This window comes from Pholis gunnellus, assembly GCF_910591455.1.
Source record: "Pholis gunnellus genome assembly, chromosome: 1".
NCBI classification, from domain to species: Eukaryota; Metazoa; Chordata; class Actinopteri; order Perciformes; family Pholidae; genus Pholis; species Pholis gunnellus.
In genome coordinates this window covers 8931552-8957293 of record NC_136528.1, presented here as the reverse complement: position 1 = coordinate 8957293, position 25742 = coordinate 8931552, and the positions used below count along the sequence as shown (strand labels likewise).

At 42.7% G+C, this 25742-nt stretch overlaps 1 protein-coding gene across 1 annotated transcript; it reads left to right on the top strand.

Annotated features, from left to right (window-relative positions):
- Positions 1–1398: 1398 nt before the first annotated feature.
- slc6a5 (solute carrier family 6 member 5) lies at positions 1399–19524 on the top strand (the record flags this gene model as incomplete). Its single annotated transcript, XM_079182903.1, has 15 exons — positions 1399–1887; positions 3578–3725; positions 4311–4442; positions 4576–4749; positions 6292–6442; positions 6981–7113; positions 8426–8560; positions 8686–8789; positions 9428–9552; positions 9722–9834; positions 13259–13390; positions 13763–13862; positions 15302–15402; positions 17779–17946; positions 19369–19524. 15 exons carry the CDS (start codon positions 1399–1401, stop codon positions 19522–19524), a joined length of 2361 nt encoding a protein of 786 aa, XP_079039029.1.
- Positions 19525–25742: the final 6218 nt, after the last annotated feature.

Here is a 25742-nt window from a genome sequence, read left to right as displayed (position 1 = left end):
CTTCTCCAATAAAAGCCTAAACCTGGAAATCTTTATCCCAAACGAGCTGCGTGTGCTCGCGTGATGCGTCCGTGTACGTGTGTAAAGCATCCTACACACATCCCCCAGAGACAAGTGTATTAATCAGCGTTGGAGAGAGCCCGTCCAGCGCTCACGCATGCCGTGCGTAACCACAACGCACACAATTCACGCACGCACGTACACAAGCGCCCGACGTCGTCTTGGCTCCGGTTGTCCCTTTAAAATCCGAATCCGAGGCCAATGATTTATCAAACTCCTATTATCAAGAAAATGTCACGCGAAGGGCACCTTGCGCTGCACTGACGCAAAACTCCGGTCTTTCACACGGAGCTATAGAAAAGCTTTGCACTTGGTGCTTTTGCGCAGCGACAACCAGTCCGCTTCCAGTCCTCTCTCCTCGTCTCCTCACAGCTGTTTCCAGCCTGCCAGCAGACACCTGCACAAAAACATGGTAAGTGTCCGAAAACACTTTCTTTGCTTTTCCACCAGCACTTTAATCTGTTTAGTGGACTTGTTCTGAGCTGATTTCATGTTAATTTGACACTTTCTTTTAAAAAAGCAGTTTGGCACGTTGCGGTTCTTGTGCTGTCCTTGGTGCTGAAATGCAGATGCGGCTCAACATTAAAAACTTTTTTCTCCACTTGCTTCTGTCACCAAATTGGCTGTTTTTATATCTTTTATAATTCTGAATTCTGACTTTTTAAAAGTTTTAATTGGGAACAAATGTTGAATTTTAGACCACTTTTCCTACTTTTGGAATATTTGTGTTTTATTTCAGGATAAGCGATTTCAACCAGATGTAGTTGTTTTTTTCTCACAACACAACGAAGCATTAATCAATCAACAGTTTTGTTTTTTTAATAGACACACATCCCACTTTTTTTTTTTTTTTAGAAACTGGATGCTTTTGCGGTTGCTTTCCCGCCCCCGTCACCGCTAAAATATCAGGGAGTCATTTGTAATTCCGCCGCCCCGGGTCCGCTCGCTGCTGTAACGCCGGTGATCTTGCATGCCTGCCGGGGAGAGCGGAGCCACAGAGAGACCCGCAGCAGCTTGTCTATTGCCCATAAAATCAGTGGATGTGTGTGGCTGAATGACATGAGGGGGGAAATGGGGCGTAAAATTAAAGAATCTTGCAGAAAGCGAGAACTGGAGAAGCAAAGCAAACCCCCCTCTCCCTCCCACACACACACACACACACACACCAACACCCCCAGTAGACTGTGAGCTGAAACTATAGAGCAGCCAGAGCCAGAACATGCTGCAGAATAAAGACAATTGAGCATTTTTTAGTCCCATAGATGGGCTGCAGCGGCCTCGCGGCTTCATGGTTTTCTGCCGTTCTGCTGCATTTTGTCTCGCTGATCTTTCGCTCCCATGTTCCAGGATTTCTCTGACCAGAGAGAAATGGCCAAACAGCCGGCCGGCGCCAGCGCTCCCGTCGGCTACATCCCGACGCAGCAGCCCGATGGAGCTGTGGGATTTACAGCAAACAAACCGGACAACACGGCCGCGTGCCCGCCGGCCGCCCCCCACCATCACCCGGCGCCGCAGCCGCCGCCTCCGTGCAACGAGAGCAAAACTTTTTCGAACACGGAAAATAAACCGGGAGAACTGGACAGCAATAAAGCGTACGGGACGTTTAAAAGCCCCGCGCCGGCGGCCCCGGGATCCGTGGCCGTCAATTCGGCCTTCGGGAAGGATTCCGCCAGTTCGGCCCTCGGAGGGTCCGCCCAGTACGGCGACCCGCTCCGGGCCGCCGCGGAGCAGAACAACGCCGCGGGCAACTGGACGGCTATGAGCCAGACCACCATCGTACTGGGAACAGATGGGAACACGTCTGTTCAGCCTGGCACCGTGGCGGGGGTAAGTCAGCTTAAATGAACCGTTTCCTTAACGAAGAGCGGCTGGTCTGAGAGCGGAGCGGCTGGAAGCAGGTGCGGATGTTTCCGCGTGTCGCTGACTGGATTAACCCCAAAACAGGGAAGGTGCAAACCCCCTGGGGGAGCTCTCGGATCAAGGCTGCTGATGTGTGATGGAGTGAAAGAGGGGGAATCCGGAGTCTGTGGTGCTGAGCTGTAATGTGAATCCGTTAAAAAAATGCAGGCTGGTTTTGTGTGTTTTTTGCACAGATGTGCTTAAAAAGTGTTGCAGTTCGACAACTTCCGAGCTGAATCAGCAGAAGCTTGTGGCCTGACAATCAGATCAATCACGAGGCCATAGAATAGACCGAACGTTCATTATGGTGGTGCTTAAAGAAAATGTTATTTAACAATCCGAGAAAAGACAATAAGTGATTTGATTATTTTCGTCCCTGCTGTAATTCAGGCTGTATTAATATTCCCACTCAGCAGAGGTTCTGTGTACATGTGGGTGGACCCTGAGCTATTTGGCATCCCTGCTGCGGTCCTCTGCGCCATTCTGATCATGCAGGGATCAAAACTTTGAAACCCGCTTATGTCAGCTAAATATTCGGAAACGAAACGAGCATATGACTCCGTGTGGTGGATGATCAGATCAGCAGTCAGTGCAGAGGGAACCACACTATCAGTGTTTTTTTGTTTTGTTTTAAAGATACAAACCGATTTCCGGTGATTTGTTCTACCTGGTTTTTGATCACAGTTACAATGGTAGCACGATTTGTGATAAAGGGGAATCAATTACGCTCTCGCGGTGTTTGTCGGTGTCCCCCTGCGCCCAGCAGACACACTTGGTATGGCCCAGAAGCCCAGGTGTTACCCGGCAGATAGACAGCACTGTAGTACATGAGACTGCGGATTGTTTCCAATCCCCCGCGAGGGCAGTCCCCCCCCCCCCACACACACACACCCACTCTCACACACCCACCCCTCACACATACTCGCACGTACTGACGCACACACACACACACACACACACACACACACACACACACACACACACACACACACACACACACACACACACACACACACACAAATTCCCATGCATGGTGTTGTTTATGCATCTGAATATTCGTGCAGTTTCTTTTATGAATATGCTCAGATCCCGTGGTGCAGCTGTGGGCTAATTGTGCATTTCTGTTCGTATTTGCGCACATTATATTAGTGGACCATTAGCAGTTTTTTAATCATTACATCTTAGATTTAGGAGGTGCTTTCAAGCGGGTTTGTGGCAGTAATGGGCCTATTGAAGAGGAGTTTAATATACAGGCTTGTCATCGGAAAGCTGGTGCTGATCTCCGATTGTCAAACACATACATCTGTAATTGAGAACGAAATTATCATTATGGAGACAGACAGAAATATTTGGTGAGGAAAAAAAGAAAACTGCACCCAAAAACGTTTCTGTTCTCTGATGGGATTCATTTATATTTTTCAAAAAAGGAGATGTTTCTTATGTTAGTAAAATGTATGTGTGCTTTAAAAAAAAGAGTTGCATATTGTTGGTTGTTGTTGACAAAATAATAGGTTCAGATTTGCTTTTATTAGTATTTGTTTAATGGTTAGACTTGGAGTGTGGGACAAGGCTATAGGTTTTATTTTGGAGAATAAATATATACATTTTTTCCTCTTAGACTGACGATGATGACGAGGGTGGAGATGAGAATAAGGTCAGAGGAAACTGGTCCAATAAGATGGATTTTATTCTGTCCATGGTTGGCTACGCGGTGGGACTGGGGAACGTGTGGAGGTTCCCTTATCTTGCCTTCCAAAATGGTGGAGGTAAGAGTTTTAGGTCAATGCTTTTTAATCACAGAAACAAACCAAAACATTTCAGCAACATTTTTACCTGGTTTGAAGTCAGGGTTTGAATTATTTTCTATTGTGTTTTACATGTTTCCTACAATCGTAGGCCTTTAACCAGGAGAAAATATGACGCAAAAATGAATAATAATTTAAAAAATTGGTTGTACAGGGGAGATTATGTTCAGTGATTATTTCCATATGAAAAGAAACGAATAAAATGCACCAAAATAATGTATATTCAACATGAAGGCAACTGTATAATTTTTTATAATAGTAGTAATTAATAATACAGTTCCTTAGATATGTTACAGCAGTCATTATTATTATTATCATTAGTGTTAATGCACTAATAATTTGTTCAGCTATGCATGAAGCCATTTACAGCTCATTGATGTGTTTTAATCATTAATAAATGTAGCTAATGATCCACACTGTGTGCGTTGTTTAAATATAAACAGATGAGACGCAGACACCTGCAGCTTATTCTTTTGCGCTGATATTTCAGGCTTTTTCTGCCTCTTAAAGTGCGCTCTGTCAGCCTGCTGTTTCGTTTCCTTGTAGGAGCCTTTTTGATCCCCTACCTGACGATGCTGGGCATCGCCGGCATCCCCATCTTTTTGATGGAGGTGTCCCTGGGCCAGTTTGCCAGCCAGGGGCCCGTGTCCGTGTGGAAGTGCATCCCAGCTCTGCAAGGTAAACTGCCACAACAAGTCAAAAAACAAAAAACAAAACGAACATTCAAAAATAAACCTCATATATTATCATCACGAGTTCTCTACTTTTCTTAAGAGTAATTTATATATTTCGTCTCATTTATTTATTTTAGGTTGCGGGATTGCCATGTTGATAATATCTGTCTTGATAGCCATATACTATAATATTATAATGTGCTGGACACTGTACTACCTGTTCGCTTCGTTGAAGGGCTCACTGCCATGGGCTAACTGTAGGAATGAGTGGAACACGGTGGAATGTAAGGACAAAGACATGCTGCTGTTAGGTAAGACGCACACCTTCACACACACACACACACACACACACACACACACACACACACACACACACACACACACACACACACACACACACACACACACACACACACACACCAAAAGCACCTCTCTCTCTCCACAATGCGCAATGCGTCATGACTCCCTCAGCTGAGGTGTCCTGCAGTATAATGAATCCTGACCTGTGATCTCTGCGGTGTTTTCACTCCCCAAAAAAACACTTTGAAACCAGAGCACGTTATTTATTTTGAATGATGCAGGCCAATCATATTTAAGGAGCCCCCCAGTGTGGCAGATTCAACTTTAAACATTAAAACATTTTATATAGTTTCGATTCTTCTTTTTGTGTGATATTTTACCCTTTAAAGCTGAAGTGCAGCTGAAACAGTCTGTCTTTCAGCTTTTTTTAAAAACATATTTTTTTTATAAAAACATGATTTCACTGAGTAAAATGTGCGGGCAGGGCTTTGATGTTGATCCGCGTCGAATAAATATCGAAATTCCGTTATTTTCGTGTAATATCTGCTCTGAGCGATTCTGTGAATTCAGCACAAAAAACTGCTTGCTTGACAAATTTACTGTACAGTCTGAGCTGCTGCAGTGCTGCAGTGAGCCCCGAGACTGACCCCTGCTGGCCGCTACACGAAGTACAGGCCGCCCGTTCAGCGCTGTGGTCGCTCTGCCACTCTCTCCCCCTCATGGAGGAAAATAACTAACGAAGGAGAAATATTAGCAATAATACAGATCCGTTTAATAGATATGATTGATGAAGTACCCATGCAAGATGTGGTGCATTAATACGTCCACATCATCTATTATATATGACATATATAATGGGGGTGGACAGAAATATATGAACATCTTTACAATCTGATACAACCGCCCTGCAAAAATAATATAAATACTATGTTTAGTTAGTTTTTATTTTTCACATTTCTGTGTCAAAAAAGACGGTCAAGTCAGATCAAGTCAGATTTTTTTTAGGCTATATTTTCATATTTTCTTTATTACTTCAACCCCATTTAGTTACAGAAAACTCTCTGTGTTTAAGTCATTGCTTTGTAAAAAATAAAATGCAGATGTTTTTTTTTCCGTCAATTTAGACAAATACATGTTTTTACAGTTACAAATTACATGTTTTCTGCATTAAAATGCCTTAAAAGTAGGATATAAAGAATGTAAGATATACAAATATATATATATAAACTCTTGTCTTCACACTCTGATGTGTCTGCATGAAAGATTTGTGCAGCCAAAAGAAAAACAGGTTTTCTTATCTAATCTTTCCTGGAGCATCTGAAATGAGGCACACATTCAGTACAATCATTCCTGTTATTCACATCTGGCCACTCGGTCCAGTTCTCACTGAGGAGGTCTCCAGACAGGCCTCCTGTCAGGACCTCCTCTCCTCAAAGCCAGATCCATCTGTTTGCTCTCAGTGTGAACAGCTGAGCGGACAGTAAGCTCTGCCCCACTGCAGCACTCTGCCGTGTCTCTCCCAGTTGACGTGTGTTGGTTTCTGATTGGAACAGACACGTGCATCCTGCGGGACAGAAACATCACCTCCGTCAAGAACTCCACGTTCTGTCTGTCGGAGAACGCCGTGGGAAACCTGACGAAGCTGATGAACATGACCGTGGACAGCAACAAGACCTACGTCAGCCCCAGCGAGGAGTACTTCAAGTGAGTCTATGAGCTTCTGGCTGGTGAAAAGATGCCTTTTTAAAGTAGTATGAGGAACAAAAATTAGACCTGAACAGTTTGGTTGACAGGTCTAATTTGTATTGTTCTTTATATGTCCACAGATGAGACATTAAACCAAACGTATTTTCAGTTGCTCTACTCTCTTGGTCTAGAGGAGGACCTGTACATCTTTGAATTCGACACACACACAAAAGAAATCCCCAAAACTAGAGTTTTATAAAAGTTTCCCCCGTTAATGTTCTGCAAAACTTTCCTAGAAGCGTTCTTCTCTTTAAACAAGTGCGTAATTAGTATCACCGATCATTTCTGTTAAAACGCACAAATATTACAACTGCAACTCAACAATATACAAAACTGCAAGATGTAATAATGCAATAATCTGCAAAAAGAATGAAGATGAATGAGTTGATTTGTGTTGGAAACAGGTTGAAATGCTCTTACTGCCCTATTGCGTTATGTTTAAGTTTACTGAGATGTGTTTTCAGGCTGAGTTTGGCTGTTTGAATCACACCTGCAGGTACAATGTGTTGCACATCTCTAAAGGAATCGAATACCCCGGAGACATCCGCTGGCCTCTGGCAGGCTGTCTGCTCCTGGCCTGGTTCATCGTCTACTGCTCTTTAGCCAAAGGAATCAAGTCATCAGGGAAGGTAACAGCACGCACAAAAAAACCCTTGTCTGCTTTTTGCACCTTTTTTGTTGCCAGCTGTAGAAAAAGCAACCTGTGGGGGAGGGCTTCCCTAACCCTTCACAGATGAAAGTGGCCCCTAGTGATGAAATGTGGCACATTTAGGAAGTGAGCCTCAGCAAGGGAAAGCACTCATGTTTAGATTGGACAGCTCTTGATGTTACCATCAAGGGGTTTGCTTCTCACAGCTCGTTCTATTTGGAATCGACCTCTCAGAGAGTGAAATGATTCAGATTCATCCACAGCCGAGAGAGCGTTGTCCCCTTGTGAGTCTGTGTGTTTGTATGTCCGTGGACAGAGGCAGTCACTCATCTTTCCAGGTGTGTAGTTGAGATCAAATTGAAGGCCGGGTTCGAAGATGGTTGTGGTCTGAACAAGGGTGCTGGAAGTAAGGGGATAGGGAGTAAATCCTCCTCCCCCCTTTTACACCTGATACAGCGTCCCAGCTGGTGTGATCCCGTCGCTCTCTTTGAATTTGATCTTTTACATGTGGACCAACTTGGTATTGATTTGTTGTCGGCCTTTGAGTTCATGTCTATAACTGTTGTTACTTGATGGCACAGTGTGTAGGATTTGGTGGCATCCTGTGGAGAGGTTGCAGATTTCAACCAACTGAAACATCTCCCGTGGGCCAAGCGTGTGGAAGATAGTGGTTTCTAGAACATTCATGTTCGATAAGCAATGCTGGATGCAACGAGTTTATACTTTGTTTTGTAAGGGAAGAAAAAAAGGAAATTTGTGGATCTATTTTCCTCCCTTGACTGAGGACACACAACATGCAGAGGGAAACGCATCACAGTTTATTCAGATTATTGTGTAATAGCGCCCTCTACTGGACGTAGAGGTGACACACACTGTGGCAACTTTTCGAGACCTCAGTTTGCACAGTTAAAACTGCACCAATAGATTTGCATGTTTCATCATGGGAAAACATGGCCATCTTCAACTTGAGGAGGCGGTGAGTGTGTTACTTATTCCAATAAAAATGAAACCTGCAGGATTCTGTCGCTGTGAGAAGGATTGACGGAAATTTGAGCGCAAAAAATGAATATGACATACATTGCAGCAACGGAGAAATAATAAATAAATATGAAATTAAGTCAATCTTAAGGAGATGAGCTCAGACACAAAAAGACTACAAATTAAATGAATGTGTGGGAGGTGTCAGCTGCTTCTTTTCAGATCCTCTGATCTCCAGTAATTCTCCTCTCTCTCTCTCTCTCTCTCTCTCTCTCTCTCTCTCTCTCTCTCTCTCTCTCTCTCTCTCTGCTCAGGTGGTGTATTTCACAGCCACGTTTCCCTACGTGGTGCTGGTGATCCTGCTCATCAGAGGGGTAACCCTCCCCGGTGCCTTCGACGGCATCCTCTACTTTATCACACCGAAGTGGGAGAAGCTGAGCGATGCCAAGGTACCCGACGCCCACGCGTTTAATTCAACCGTGATGTGCGCTTTGCTCCGTCCTTCCATGCTTTTGACCTGCAGCTCTTTCTCCCCCCCCCCCCTCCCCTCCCCTCCCCTCCCCTCCCGTGTCAGGTGTGGAAAGACGCAGCCACTCAGATCTTCTTCTCTCTGTCGGCGGCTTGGGGAGGCCTCATCACTCTCTCTTCTTACAATAAGTTCCACAATAACTGCTACAGGTAAACACACAAAAGGTAAACCATGCTTCTGGCAGGCACATTCAAACTGTCTCCGTAGACACTGTATCTGTCCTGTACGTCTGATAGAAATGTCAATAATAAATGTCAGTCTTTGCAGCCTGTAGTTCAGTGTTTCTGTCATTTCCGCCGCTGAAATATTTTTGTGTTTTATTTATCACACATCTCTCACTCAGTTCAAAACATATATTAAAGGTACTTTTTATTGTCAACACCTGAATGCACAAAACATCTCTCTTGCGTGCTGAAAATATATTTAAAAATGAACAAATTCAATGAAAATATATTTATTTCATCTGAACACAACTCAGCAAATGAAAAAGATCAAAGCAGGGCTTATTGTTGAGTTGTTTCTACATGTGTGAGATAATTTCATATATTTACATACACACACATGATTATCTTTATATGTGTGCATATTTTCTGCAAAGTTTTGCTATGAAAATACCTTCAATAAAGGTGTACACCTTCTGTAAAGAGGTCTCTATGTGCAATGGATATTCCTGCCACCAGATGGCGCCATTGTGCCATCACTTGTTACATGTAGCGTGATTTCAGTTACTCAAGCAGATTTGTGCTTATTCGGCTTCTGTTTCTCTCTTTCCTCTTTCTCCCTGCAGTGATACTATTATTGTGACATGTACAAACAGTGCCACCAGTATATTTGCTGGGTTTGTCATCTTCTCGGTCATTGGTTTCATGGCACATGAGTTGAAAGTGCCGATAGAGCAGGTGGCAGATGAAGGTAAGACCCCCAAAGCAGCAGGCAGCAGCCGCTGCTCAGTGAAACACGCCTGAAAGTTTGACCTCATGATCTGCTGTGGAGAATGTGTGTGTGTGTGCATTGTCATTTACGTGTGTGTGTGTGTGTGTGTGTGTGTGTGTGTGTGTGTGTGTGTGTGTGTGTGTGTCAGGTCCAGGCATAGCGTTCGTGGTGTATCCAGAGGCTCTGACCAGACTTCCCCTGTCTCCTTTCTGGGCGATCATCTTCTTCCTCATGCTCCTGACTCTTGGCCTGGATACCATGGTAACCACTGCTCCCTCAATCTGTGTGTGTGTGTGTGTGTGTGTGTGTGTGTGTGTGTGTGTGTGTGTGCGTGTGCGTGCGTGCGTGCTGTTTTATGTCTATAATTAAGTGGCTCCTATGCCCTTATAATAAAGATGAGGAAAATCTTCCAGAGGATAACTAATGGTGCCAGTTTTAAAGACACAATCTGACATTTAGGAATTAAAAGCGTGTATGGAAAAATTCAATATCACTGTAAAGACGACCTGTTTGTCATCTGAGCCAGATTGAAACTAGCGCGGGTAATCAATTTTAAAAGCATTTTTAAAAATATCTATTAAAATTCTCTTTACAACCCGACAGCAATCAATTAATCAAAGGCTGTGACAAAAAAAGGGACAAATCTGTCAATCACAGTTCTGTAACAAGCCCGTCCAATCAGTTCCTGCCTGCACGCACTCTGTTTTTCATATATTTACATGTTGTGTTGTTAGCTGCCAAGCTAGCCACTAGTCCATCCAAACATCAGTTGGGTTTTGTTCATGGTAGCTTGAAAGCTAATTATATACAGTACAGTATAGTTAATATGTGCAGTGGTTGTTTGTCAAGAAATAGCTTGTGTGCTAACGCTAACCGTTCAGAAATCCACAATGTCTTCTTTCAACACGCGAAAAGAACAAGACCATGTTGGAAGTTGTGTTCTTTTACTTTTAAATGTAGCTAAGCGAGCGGGTAACTTCTTCTGCTTTTAATATTCGTTCTAAGCTAGGTGAAAAACCAAACCTGCTTCTTAAAATAGTGACTGTTATTGGGGCCTTGTCAATCCTACGACCCACATTTAGAAAGACGGTACAGAGAAACGCTAGCTACTTTAGCTGCTACATGTTCCACTTTACACTTTAGCATGTAGTTGCTAAATTTGTTTGGTTCTGTTGTTTGTTGCTGGACAGGAAGTGTAAAGTTGGTCTATCTGGACCTGATCAATACATAAAACAAACAAGAAAATCAGCTGAGACAGACGCATTCTATTGCTGTAAAACCAAAATATTGTTGACAGAGGCTAAAGATTGGAGCTGCAGAGTTGGGGATAATTCTCTCTTGGTTTGTCACAGCTAAGTCAGATTATGCATGCAATATCAATATTTGTAAATTAAAAGTAATGAAAATGGTCCTTTAGTTCATATTTTTGAAAGCATTTGTAAATTCATCTTTTGGGATGTTGGTTTGTGAGAAAACACAGTTTCACTAGTGGCTGCAACTCCAACCAGTCTGCTGGTTGAGGATCTCTTTAGTTTCATAACATCAGCAACCTTTATGTCAGAGACAAGAGTTTCTTAAGTAAACACTCAACTTTGGCAGCGGCATCCAGCTATGTTTAAATGCTGCACACATTGACCCAATTAACATAATTACCCATACACACCACCCACTGGGACTGATTTCAGCTGAAGTGCTCGAGCTCTCCGGGTACTTGAGCAGAATGGGGTCTGTGTGATTGGAGTGAGCGAAATTAAGTTGACCTTAAAGTCAACAACACTGACGTAAATCTAAGTTTAAATACAATTAAAGTACTACACTATTTTCTGACATTGTGTAGATTAAATAATAAAAACTGCTTCAGCCAGCTTAAGGTGAATACACTAATGAAAACATAAACATTAATATAATATTCCATTTCAGCTAATAGAGCCCAGAAAATGCTACACACTGGCCCTTTAAATGATACATTACGAAACTCAATATCATTCAATATACAATTAATTTAGATTCCTTATCTTGTCTTTAGATTATTAATCAATAATTGCATTTTAAAATGGAATCACAAAATGTTTCTTCCCCAAAGGATTACTATTTACTATCTTAATTTTTTGCTTTTGGAAAATTGATTGAAAACCATAATTTTATACACTTTTAAAACTGCACTATCCAGGTTTTTTGTATATTAACAATGGATCAAATGCGTATTTGTAATGTGAAAGATTTCCCTCTTAGTGACAAGCCCACAGTGAATTATCACCCAACCCTGCTGCTCCCCTCAGCTCTAAAGAGCGTTTTAGTGTCTTTCAGCTAACCGTTAGTTTTTTTCCTCCAAATCCTCATCATCTGTGTTTTGGGGCTCAAGTTTTCCTTTCATCACAAAGTTGTAGCTTCGAACCCTTTCTTTTCCGTTCCACATATCGAAGTGTGACACTTAACCCCTACTTGCTCCCTCTTTACAGCAGCCCACTGCTCCTAAAGGCTTAGTGAGTGTTAAATGCAGATATAAAATTAGATGTTTGTATAAGACGATTGTAATACACTTTACGTTTATTTTATTATTCTTTTTTTCAGCAGCATGCGAGCTGTAATCAGATAAACCCACTGTACACTACCTGCTCAAGACCAAACAGCAAACAAACAAAGTTAACGATTAGCTAATGAATAACATTTAGCTTCCAAAGAGCCACACATATCCCTCAGGGGTTGGTGGGGACCACAATGGAGCAATGAGAGAGTGAATATTGAACTTAATCCATGTCTCTAAATGAGAAATAATGTTGCTTTGTGTCTCCTGGATTTGCAAATTTGTTTGCCACGATAATTAGATAATTAGATATTGTGATATTTGTTATTTATGCTCCGCTACACTTCAGTGAACAAACACTTCAGTCTCCGGGATGTTTTCAAAGTCCAGACCAGCTCCAGATACAGTCCTGGGGAAACAGTTCCAGATAAAACACCGACTCCTTTAAGTGCACCGTGATGCTCCTGGGCCGAGCGGAGGAGCAGAGGGCACAGCGGCGCATTAAGACTCGAGTCAACAGTAATAGTAATGATGATGTTACTTTGCCTTGGCAGCGGCAGCTCCGAGGGGAGGGCTGGTGGCGTTGTTGAAGAAAGCAGCTCGACCGTAATAGGCTTGGAATGTTGATGGGAAATTAGTTTTGGGAGCTCAGGAGGAAGTCGAGGAACGGAGGGGAGGCAACGGGTTTCTACAGTACGCACACACATACACAAACTATACCAACCTCCCGCAATTTGCCTGATTGCATATTCCTCCACTGCTGTCCTCTGGGTTCTGAGCCCATTTTAACATCATGTTACGTTTGCTAATGAAATCTGCTCCTCCTCGGGATTAGGATAATGTTCTTTATTTGTTTTGGAAATAAATGAAATTACAGTAAAAGAATGTTTATATTGAATGAATCGAAGACGAACGGCTCACAACACTGGATACCGAATATTTCTACAGCGGCACCTGCTCTGATTCAAATGAGGCAAACCTGCTGACGGGAGGCTTTTGAGTTGAAACGCTGCAGCAAACGCTTTCAGTAATTCTGCATTGGAGACAGCCAATCAGGTTCTGCAGAAGTGTTTTTTGTTTTGTTTGCTCAAACATGTTATTAAAACACATCTTTTTCTTCCCTTTCTCTCTCTTCTTCCTCCCGCTCATCTCCATCCCCAGTTTGCCACCATCGAGACCATCGTAACCTCCGTGTCAGACGAGTTCCCCAAATACTTGAGGAAACACAAACCCGTCTTCACCCTGGTCTGCTGCTTCTGCTTCTTCTTCCTGGGCTTTCCCATGATCACAGAGGTACGACACAATAACACACATCTATGTATGTACACCCCCCCCCCCCAGCTCTTTGAGCGTCCTGCTGCGACCCTGTCTTTGAATAAGCCGACAGGTTTCTGCATGTAAAGCGAAGCCGCGGCCTTCAGAGGGACGGGCTCAGTGAGTGGAACAAGAGAGGCTGAGTCTTATTAAAATCCCCCCAGACAGCTTCAGAGGGCAAAATCCAGCCTAAAGCTGGATTCATACATGTCGTTTCTTTTGATCTGGTACAAGTCTGTGTGAAAGTTATGGCCGTGGACAAGTCAGAGGGGAGAGGGGGGGGAGGGGTGTCGTTGTAAGATGAAGCCTTGAATTGTTTTTGGTAACACTTTGTTTGTGTGTTATTGACAGAGTGGGATGTTCATGCTGCAGTTGGTGGACACATTCGCAGCCTCCTACTCTTTGATGATCATTGCGATCTGCGAGCTGGTGGGGATTTCCTACCTCTATGGTGAGTAAAGCTGCTCCTGCTTCATCTCAAGACACTTCATCTGAAGCCCTGCAAGTGGCCACTCGAGGGTGTAATGTTAGTGTTACATCCCATAATGTGGAAATGAACAAACGGCGTTCTGACAGTTTTGTTGTTGTCTCTTTGAGGAGCCCGGACGTGCTCAGTAAAACGCATTAGGAGTCATACTGTGGATATTTACACCAAATTCATGGTGATCTGGTTAGTTTTTGTCAACATATCTTATTATGGAGCTAAAAGTCGGAGGGACTGACTGAACGGCATCTCCATCCTTAGAATCGGTTGTTTGCAGGTCAAAAATCCTACTTAAAATCAGCTCCTTCATCAAATATCAGATGTCATAACCTCGATCACACTTTCCATTATGTCCCTTAAAAAACCTTTTTCCGTTTTGAAGATAAAATTATTTATTTAGATTAGAAGCAATTACCTATCTAACATTTGCAGCGCGATAGTTAGACCCTTGAAGCCCAGTGAATGCCCATGTCTTTCAAACCTTCTTGACAAAGCCCCTCCAGAAGACACTGTTTTCACAGACTGCATAGTCCTCCTTATAACTAGTGAACTCCCTTCGGCATGAACATTCAGTGGAGTGACCCTTTAACGATTTCCTAAACCTAAAGTAATTTCATCAGTCAAACTACTGGTTTTGGTTTAGGGCCCAATCCCAGTGCTTCCACTGGTAACCCTGTGTTTAACGGCACATTGCTACACAATAGCCGTAGTTCCCTTGGGCAAAGTCTGCAGAAATGCAGACTTACGGAAAGGGTTCATAAAGAGCTCAAAATGTCTGCGAGAGAGCCCTCAAACACTCGATGATTTGACAAGTGGGACAGCCCTAAACCCTCACGGACCTGTGGGACCGCACCTTTAATATCCGTGGGTCCGTGAGTGTGGAGATTGGGATTGGGCCTATGTGTGAAAGGTACAACGTGTTACTCCAGCCCTGACCACTTGGGGTCTCTGTTGTAATTTATAAGTCACACAATCACGTGCGCCCACACACACCTAAAAACACACACAGGCAGGCCGAGAGCTCAGGTGTGTGTCAGAAAGGCCGTTACCAAGGAGCAAAGCGAACGCCTCTCCTCCAGTTTGTCGGAGCATCAGTTCAGGTGACATATTGAAATGATTGTGTGACTCTGCCTCTTCATGTCACTCAGTGTTATCCGTCAATAAAGTCAGAGAGGATTGAAGCCATCTGCTCCCAGGCTTTTTCTCAGGGACGACAGAAACCCATGCTCTCTCTCTCTCTCTCGCTCTGTCTCTCTGTCTCTCTCTCTCTCTCTCTGTCTCTCCCTCTCTCTAGTCCTTTTTAATGAACCTTATTAAACCCAGGTCACTCTCTGTACACCCTCTGTCTGACTAGCTCCCATGTTCTTTTATTTCATTTCTTTTCTGTTTTCTTTTTGTCTCTGCAGGGCTGCAGAGGTTCTGTGAGGACATTGAAATGATGGTTGGTTTCCAGCCAAACCGATTCTGGAGAGTCTGCTGGGCCTTTGTGACTCCAACCATTCTGACGGTACGTTTTTTTTTCGCTCATCTCATTCTGTCTCAGACACACACACACACACACACACACACACACACACACACACACACACACACACACACACACTCACAAAAACATTTGATTAATATCGCCCAATATAACAAATCACACATTTGCCTCAGGGGGCTTTACAATCCCTACAGCACACAACACCCTCTGTCTTTTTCGACCCTCGCTTCGACATGTGCGGCCTAAAATCTTTCCATTTTCACTGCCGCCTTTCAAGTCCATTGATTTTCGGCTGGAACGGAACAGAGGAGAAATTGCCCCTGTTGCACAAAAAATGGAAAATGATTTCTTCCTTCCAATTCCTGTCACGTCACCAAGTCTCGAGTTGTTTTTGTTTTTCAAAAGGGTACCTTGCCAAATAGTTGGTGTGATGTCAGTTCAGCTGTCGCAAACACACGTCTACATTTGTTTCTACAGAAACTGTGTATGCTGCGTATTAGAGTCTGTACATTCTAATGCAAAGGGGTTTAGCAGCATTCATGTTAGAAATTGTAATGGAATCCACTGTAGCTCTAAAGGAGAGGTGATGATGACAAATGGAGCAGCAGTCAGGCCGCTGGTCATCTTGCTGCTCTCTCTCTCTCTCTCTCTCTCTCTCTCTCTCTCTCTCTCTCGCTCTCTCTCTCTCTCTCTCTCTCTCTCTCTCTCTCTGTCTCTCTCTCTCTCTCTTTGAGAGATCAGATTTCCTCGGGGAGCCCATTGATGCACGACCCCAAGCTAATCTATTTCTGTCTGCCTTCCTTTTTTCTGTTTGTTTTCATTTTCTTCCACTTATTCTAATCCTTCTCAGACAAATTTGCTGTAGATAGGAGGTATATATTTTTTTCCAACCCTGTCCCTTTTTTGTACTCACTGCACATATAGTAAAAAAGGAAGGTCTCATTTACACCGTCATCCATCCTCTTATTGATATGGAACAGTGGACACAGCTTTAGCTATGTGTCCTGACTGAGTCCAGTACAGTTAATTGGGAAGAAACCTGCTGTACAGTCCTTTTTTCGTGCAGACTACATCAGACCACGGAAGTCCAAAAATGTTGGCCATTTCTATTCATAGGATTTATATCTGACGGATGCAGAAATGGCAAGTTATTTAGTGATCAATGACAGAAGTAATCCCTCATATTTGCTTTCATAGTTTAGCCTCACACTAGCTTTGGATGAGTGATTGTTTCCCTGAAGGCTTTTGGGGCTTTCTGACATTACTTGTATTGAACTCGAGTAAACTTTAACTGTGTGTCCAGTACGTAGTAGTAGAAGTTATGAGGAGCACAACTTGCAGGCTTGTGCGTCAGTCAGTAAAACCAGTCCATTCATGACGGTCCCGTTCCAGAACCGGGGGTCATCTTGGTTTTTCTCTGCAGCTTGACAGTGACCTTAAGACAAAGAACTTACAAGATGTTTCTGTGGGACAAACTGTCCAAATGGCTGCAAATGTTTTATAGAGTTCTCAAAAGGAAACTAGTGCTTTCATTTGATTTCTTTCAAAATCTTAGGAAAAGCTACAAAACAGCTACAACTATAGAATTATGCATTTCTAGGTTGTGTTGAGAATTTACAGCACAACCAGGCGTCAACCTTCGGTTCTGACAAGTGAAGCCAATGCTGAAGTGCCTTAAACTGACAATATTTCTAATGGCCAGCAGGGGGCGACTCCTCTGGTTGCAAAAAGAACCCTATTGTATAGAAATGTATGAAAAAAGGACTCTACTTCTCTCTTGATTTATTCCCTCAGTAAACGGTGTAATTATGAGTTTATGTTCTCAATCACTAGTTCCAAGTCTACAACATGATGTTCATTTAGTAAACATATCATACGCTTTAGGGCGGGGCTTACTGTGATTGACAGGTTCCCGCCACCAGACATCTGCATCTCTACGTCACTCCTCCGCATAACAAATATGATCACTTCCCTTCACTTGTTGCAAAAAGCCAAGACGGCGACGGCCGAAACTCCGGACTCCAGGCTTCAAAACCGCAGTCCACAAACCAAAGAGTGGCGTCACGACGACTACGTCCACCTCTTATACACAGTCTATGAGCACAACGTGCACAGAGTTACAGCTTTACACTAGTAATGAATAGCATAATACTGTATATACTATATAATGCTAGTATTGACATATTGCAAGTGATACATGTGGGTATTTTTCTACATTTAGCAGTTCTTCATACCTGCGGAGCTGACCAGTACAACCACAGCCTTATACTTGTCGCCCCTCAGCAGAGTCACTGAAGCATTAGCTGAAGCTCGAGGACACTGCTGCAGTAGTTCCTGAAGGTAACAGAAAAGGCATCTGTCCTAACACACATTTCCTGGATTCCCTGGTCTGCGCAGGGCATCCTGGGACTTAGTCTGTACCAGTGGAAGGGGATGACGTACGAGGAATACACCTACCCCACCTGGTCCATGGTTATGGGCTGGCTCATGGTCTCCTGCTCCGTCATCTGGATCCCCATCATGTTCGTCGTTAAGATGTACCTCGCCCCCGGCACCTTCAGAGAGGTAATAATGGAGACAAAGCTGTGACCAGACATTTTCATGTACGTTTTGTTTTGGTCTGCTTTGCCCACACACACACACACACACACACACATACATCCTGTCGGCGAAATCAATATTCTCACCCTTCGCTCATTAGCAGGGAGAGGCGGACTGCTGGTTGAGTATTAATTTGACCATTTGTTTTCTGCGAGTCCAATAGGTCCCTTTTAAATACTCAGAATAATGGATGATGATGATCGTGGCTTTCTCTCCCAACGCTCGGCCTGTAGTGTTGCTGCTTGCAGCTTGTTCCGAGAACCGCTCATACAAACACCTTCACACCGGTCATGACACAGATGTGTCACACACCCACGTCTATTACACGCCCCAAGGCTACTCGAGGATCAGTGGTGAAATACACTCCGGTTCAGGGGAAAAAGCACCAGGGGCAGACTTTACCGATGACAAACCTGGGCCTGGGGCCCCCAACTATCAGGGCCCCAAACAGCTATAGATTTGTTACGATGTTTATATATGAAAATAATTGAATGATGTTACTATTCTAAGTCATTGTACCCCAGAATAATGTACAAAGGGCCACAACAGCAGTTAAAAAAAGATGCAACTAAACTATATACTACTTACTGTGTACTTCTACATCGCAGTTATACTTTTACCTGACAGAGAAATGTTCTGTTAATACTTCAAATATGATAAATTATTATTCATAAAACTGTCCAACATTATATTGGAATTGATAGCTCTACCTTGAACAGACGTGAAGTTATTTATGCAAGTTAATCTATTTATTTAGCACATTTCAGACCCAGAGGCAACCCTAAGTGCTTCACAGATTACACAAGAAATGCATACAAACAATAAAAGCAAGCAAGTACTTACTTGCATTTAAGAGCATTTAAGTGCATTGTGCTGATAGCGCCTCTATTTCACTCTTCACTTGAAGTGCAAATTTGAATGCAGGACCTTTACTGTTAAATGAGCTATAAACGGAATTCAGAGCACATCTATGATTCAGTCAGTGCCGGCCGGGATACCCAGAGCGCCGTTCGCGTGTCTGTTCAAAGTTTAATAATGTTGAACATGTCACGTGTCCAAATTGCACCAAATTTGCCACTGGGTCACCAGCAAAGCACCCGCCCAGTGTGAAGTGAATTCAGATGAGCAGCTGTCGAGATATGTGGGGAAAACGCAGACAAACGATCGGATTCCTTGCTTTATAAACAACAAAACAACTCAACCTGTTTTGATGCTTTATTGATTTTGAGATGAGGCATGAAGTCATGCCCCCCCCCCCCCCCCCCCCCCCCCCCCCCCCCCACACACACACACACACACACACACACACACACAGACTTCAGGTCAGACTTGATGTATCTGCTCCTCCCGTATAAACCCCCCTGTGTGTTGCCTCTCCTCTCGCAGCGCCTGAAGCTGGTCTGCTCCCCTCAGCCCGACTGGGGTCCGTTCCTGATGAAGCACCGCGGAGAACGCTACAAGAACATGACCGACCCTCTGGGAACCAACTCCCTGGGCCTCAAACTGCCCCCCAAGGACTTCCAGCTCGGCTCCTACCAGTAGCAGCCGCCCGTGCAGCACCGCACCCACCACCTCCAACCCCTGCAGGGAGCACCGGGAGCGGGTCAACCTCCATCTCTTGTTCTCCCTCCTCCTCCTCCTCCTCCTCCTCCTCCTCCTCCTCCTCCTCCTCCTCCTCCTCCTCTCTCTTTCTCCCGTCCGTACGTCACCCTCTTTGCTCCCTGTCTTCCCCCCTGTATCATGGATGTGGAAACAGGCCTCCTTTCCTCTTCCTTCTCTTCTTCTTCACCACTTCCTCTCTTCACGGAGGAGTGGAGTCTACTCCTCTGCTGCTGCTTCGTACTCGGTTAACGGGCTATCATTGCCCCCCACACATGACCACTGATTACTTCAGAACCCTTCCCAGGGATCTTTATTCCAAGAGAAAATTGTGTCATAAAGTGACACAGCTCAGACTGCACTTGCAATATTAGACTCACCATAGCTGCTCCCTATGGAGTCCTGTATGTATGTATGTGTGCTTGTGTGTGCGTGTGCGTGCGTGTGCTCTCATATTTGTGTGTAGAGATAATGAATCATCTTGGTGCGAGCAGACACAGGAAAACTAAAAGAAAATTGAGCGACAGAGAAGCAGCGTTTGAACGAGCTCGGCAGGGTGTTTTGTTCCATCTGTGTATAAAATTTCCAACGGCAATACAAATAATATCAACTGCCTCGGGGAGAAAAAACAAAAAAAAGCAAAAACAAAAAAAACACTGGTGTCACATTTTGTTCCTATCCAACAGTATATATGTATATTCACTCTAGCTACTGCTCAGTTGCTCTTGCTTTGTCAGAACCTGCAATTTGTGCCTCCTACGTCCCAGTAGAGAAGCGAATGCATCCTGATTACCCCTTTCAGATCGGCCTGGATGACTCTGCAGTATGATAGAAGCTTGGATCTAATTGATCCGAGGGACCATTTGTGATACCCTCTCTCTTTGTCTGTTTAGTAAGTCTTATTCCTCCTCGTATTCTCCTCTATTGTATTATCCTAGAATGTAAAGGACACATTCCTAACGTAGCAAACCACTAGAGTCGTCTATCCTTCTTCTAGTAACATGGCCATTTAACCCTTTTAAGTCTCGAAGATCTGACCCGATAGTCACTCTGTGCATATATTTTAGACGCCGTATTTATCTCTGTATGTGTTGTGAACTTGTCAAGCCATTTGTGAAAACCATCTTTACAATGTGCATTACATCAGTAGAGTAACAGTATAATATATATATATATATATATATATATATATATAAATAATTACATACATATTCAGATATATATAAATAGCCTTCAGCCAAGGAGAGAACTAGAAACATAAGAGATTGAGAGTGTGAGTGCATTTCTGTGTGTGTGTTCATGTCTCTCTGAACACCACGTTTCTCTTGCTAGCTGTGTAATATCTTGTACAAAATGTACACTTCTTTAAAAAAAAAAAAAAAATCACTTCTTCAAGTAGCAAGTGTGTGTGTTGTCGCGTCCTCACAATGTTAGGAGCAGCTGCTATGTGTGAGTAGATGAAGATTAGACTAGAAAATGGCCTCCCTCTTTCCTGGAAGTGTACTTTGTCTCTTGTTGTTTGTGGTAGACCTCTGGAGACCTCTTTGCCATTTCAGACTTAAGCCTCTTGCTTCTCTGTATGTCCACGTGAAAACAGGGTCTCAGGTATACTCGATTCCATCCGACTACCCCGGTAGTTGCAGGAATAGTAGCATTCAGTGCATAGGAAACACAGAGTAGAGCCATCCTTATGCTAAACTATATTGGAAGCAGTGTGCAAGTGTGTTGCAAAGGAGCAGAATCAAGATACTACTTCCTGATGACCTCACTGCAGCATCACTTTGCTTTTTGCTTGCTGTTGCTAAAACGCGCCTTGCGATGATTATAACAGTGAGGTAACCTATTTTGACGAACCGCGTGCAATGCTAAATCAAGTATCTTGGTTTATCTAACATAAATTTTAGTTAGATGGAAAACAATAGTAAGAAAATGTAATTTCCTTAATAGCCTTTTAATCATTTTAAATTCAATGGCACTTGAGCCAGTTTGTTGACCGTCGATACACTGACCAGCTTTATTTTACATATGCAGGAAACAAAAAGGCTTGCAGGGACCTTCTGGTCACCTTTCTGACACTGTGGTCCATCACAATCAGTCAAATTACTGTAATTTAGAACATAAACGTCCCTTTAAGTTGTGCTGTCGAGACATCTTCAGCACAAATGAGCTACTGTGAGTGTGTGTGTAAAAAGTAGTCTCCAGATGTAACAGCGCAGCAGCCTGAATGAACAGCCCGGTGCAGCCCAGCAGGCGTCCGAATGGCTTTGCAGCCTTTTTAAATGTGACATGACAGGCAGACAACTTTTACTTCGTGGGCTGCCAACCAATTATCTGCACAGTAACACTATGTTGCCACTCAGAAGCAATTAGTCCATTCCACGCTTTGACCAGTCGGATAAGTTGCATAGAAAGTTGCTTAACCGATTGGCTTTATTATGCTTTTAACGCTGCAGGCGTTCACTCGATGTTGTTGAGTGGTTTGAAAGGAATTTGCAGATATGGATGCAGTTACAGTCGCTCAGAGGTTTAAGGGTCTACCTAACCATTTCTCTAAGCCATGTCTTTTCATGATCTTGACATGAAAATAGCACAGATATGATTTTAGAGGTTATAAAAAAAAAGCATAATCAATTAATGAGCACAAAAGCCCTGTTGTTAAATAGCTTGCTTACTCCACAGTGTTGTTTTTGTTAAGACTTAGTGCGTTTAGCTCTATTTGTGATAACAATGTGTGTCTGTGTATGCTCGTGTGTGTGTGTGTGTGTGTGTGTGTGTGTGTTTGTCTCTGTATTAGTTTTTACTGAACTCCACTAAACTGTCAGAAAACAGATGTTTGCATGGTCAGTCTCAGAGTAAATCGCTGAAAGAACCAGAGGAGATTTACCATATTTCCTTTTCCTTGGATGCCTCGACCTGATGCTCCACTTTCTCTTTTGTGATGGGCTTGAGGATCTTAGACCACCAATTGTGAACCTGAGCTGATTAAAACTGTGAATGATGTGCTCAAAAAAATGGCAACCATTTACTTGAGAACAGGCTGGCATTTAAAATCATGTGTTGGATGTAGTGGACACTATGCTCCTTGGAGCTTGAATGACAAAAGCCTTTTATGCCCTGAGATAGATTTTAATGATCTCCTTTATGGCCACAGATAAATAGCTATACGTTCTGTGTTTTGTCTTTCCATTTCTACTGGGCTTTTCTGCTTTTGGTTTGAGGAAAAAAACAAAAAAACAGCTTAGGGTTCAGTTAAAACCACATTGCGTCATAAAATATACCACCGAAGAGCTTGCATGTGCAGTTTGTGTTGCTGTAACTCAATGTCCATGTATAGTAATCCTTCTCCTTTCTCTCTCAATAGTATAAGTCGATGCATGTTTTCGTCAGGGAGCTTTTAGTTCTACATAATGTTAAGAAACATAGGGTTGTACTTCTTACAGAGAGGGACGACAAAGAAAAAAAAAACAGGAAAATTAACTGTCAATTTGCTTTGCCTGCAAGTCAACTTTGGGCAGTATAGGTAACCAAAGAAAGAGTACTGTTGTAGTGAAAACAGAAAACAAACTTTAGAAGAAAAAAGGAATGTGTCATCTGCGTATAGGAGGTTGAGATACTGCCATTCATATCCCATGTAGTGTTCCTCGATGTTTGCCAATACGTTACAAAACATCTTCAGGTAACCATTGGCCTTATAGATGTCCTCTAATGGTATAATATTGTATGTATTTCAAAAATAACACCACAGAATAGCTTATCGTCTGTCTCATATGGTACAAGTATTCCTATTGTTATGTCTGTTGTGTCTTTTTGGCACTTTATTGTCTGACCTATGAATGCATAGGTTAAATTTCTAATTACTTGAGTAATGTCATATATTTCTGCGTGTTCTATGTGAGGTACTGCTGCCTATGGATATAGATATGTGCCTCCAACAACCCACGACATCTTTTTGATTTGAAAATAGAGTAGATATATAACAAAAATGTTTTAAAATCAGTGTGAGATGTAAAAAATGAAAAAAAGAAAAGGATATATATAAATCATATATGTGAAATGCATTTATTTATTTTCAGTGTCATCAATCTTTGAGGCCCTACCTCAGATTTTGTATTTATGTATAGAAATGCAATTGGATTATATTATCTTTGCCAATAATAATATATCGCTATTATATCATGAAATGTATAACCTATGAATCAATAAATAAATGTTATTGTTTTCTTTGTTGTCACTGTCTTTAAGACAAGCCTCCTGCTGTGTAAGTGGAGCTACAAACAATGACGACAAGGCTATTACGAGAAGATAATAAGTCCCGTCCCTGACCTGTCAATCAACTTTTATATTAAGCTGCTAAATGACTGAAGGCATCGCGGCTGTTTGAAAATGTTACATGCTGTTTGTTGTTTGCAGGAAAATCATGATCAAAGAGGAGGAGATTGAAAAGAAAGACGCTCCTGCAGGCATTTTGTTTGTTGGTCGTGTGCTGCTGAACACCACTGACTGTGACAGACAAGCCTACATATTTCATGTCAAACTAATTTGCAATTTAAATTAATTTGGGTGGAGCACACCGGTTTGTACAATACATCATGTGCACACCTTCTTTGGGATGAAAATAATTCCAAACACACATTTGACTGTACATAACTTAAAACAAGGTTTGAGGCTAGCAGCTCTGTGAAGCTGTACTTAGTAACAGAGGTGGTAAAAGCTTATATGCTAAGTGTGTGTCCTCTTGTTTATTAGGACTTCAGGAATGTCAATGAATATTAAGTATTTTCCAGAACTTTTACTAATTAGCACAAAAAGCAAAGAACAGCTGAGGGGCATGCCAATGTCATTAGTTTTGCACGTATCTGGTAATACACCTGAAATTTTAAACTCCTACTGACCAAAGTCAGTAGGAGTCATCCTCTGGGGACCATGCATATCTGTACAAAATATAATGGAAATCCATCAAATTGTTTTTGAAATATTTCAGTCTTGGACTAAAGTGGTGAACCGACAGACCAACTCTGTCATTCACAGCTTATAAAATGGGGAAAAAAAGCAATTTCTGAATCGGCGTATGGCATTTAAAAGTTTTTCAATTCTGTTAACAGGTTCATACCAATTCCGTTGTAATAAACAGCTTGAGTAAAGTGCCATATCGGAGGAGCTGATCTATGAAGTCACTTAAAAACTTAAAAACCTTCACACTCTTATCCTGCTGTGGCACATCTGCCTAAGGGAATAGTTAACAGCAATAAGAGATGGATCACACCCACACATCCGTGTCAGTCAACACTAACAAGTTAACTGACGTAGTTTCACTTTACACTTCTGTCATACTGTTGAGGTAAACAGAACGACGGCTCTTTTTTCTGCTCATGCACATCGTTATGAATCGATCAGATTGTCTTTGATACATCAGCTGTCGAGCATGAAGCAGAAAAAGAAACATGTACCTCATTATATTTGGCCTTGTCCTCCCTGACAATCTTTTGTTCCTGAAATCCCCAACACTCACCCTACAGGAGCAAAGAGACTCTTGTCTCAGGAGAAATTAAACGTGTGATTTCTGCATTTTACTACAGAACACGCTGCATGAGTATAATATCCAGCTCATTATTACATTTTAGCTGCTGTAGCTTTTTTACCAAAAGGGTGTTCATTCTGAGTCGCTACATGAGTCCTGAATTTACCCCTAGAACTTCCCCCAGCTCCTTCCGCTTCAGCTGTTTGACAGTCTACCCAGAGGATGAGCACTTAAATACGGACACATTTGTGCTAAAAGACCAAAAAAAAGCTACAAATCTATACGACAGACATTGAACAAACTTCCGTTATTTACCCAACTAACACAATTTACTTAATTGATGCAATTTACCCAGATTAGCATGGGACTATAATTATCAGGGGATATTCACAGAAGATCCAGAGAACAAAAGACCTGTGCATTATTACAAACCAGAGGGAAAACTCAGTTTTTTAAGAAATAGCTTCATTTACCATCTGTTGAACACACTTAGACCTGAAAGTTTTGTTGATTTAAAGTGCTGCCATCTGCGCTGTCAGCCCCGTCCTTCTCTTCTCAGCCTGCTAATGTAAGATCAAAGATCTCTGCGGGAGTGAAAAATAAAGTTTGACGTGTTCAAGAACACTTTGTCTCCTTTTCGCAG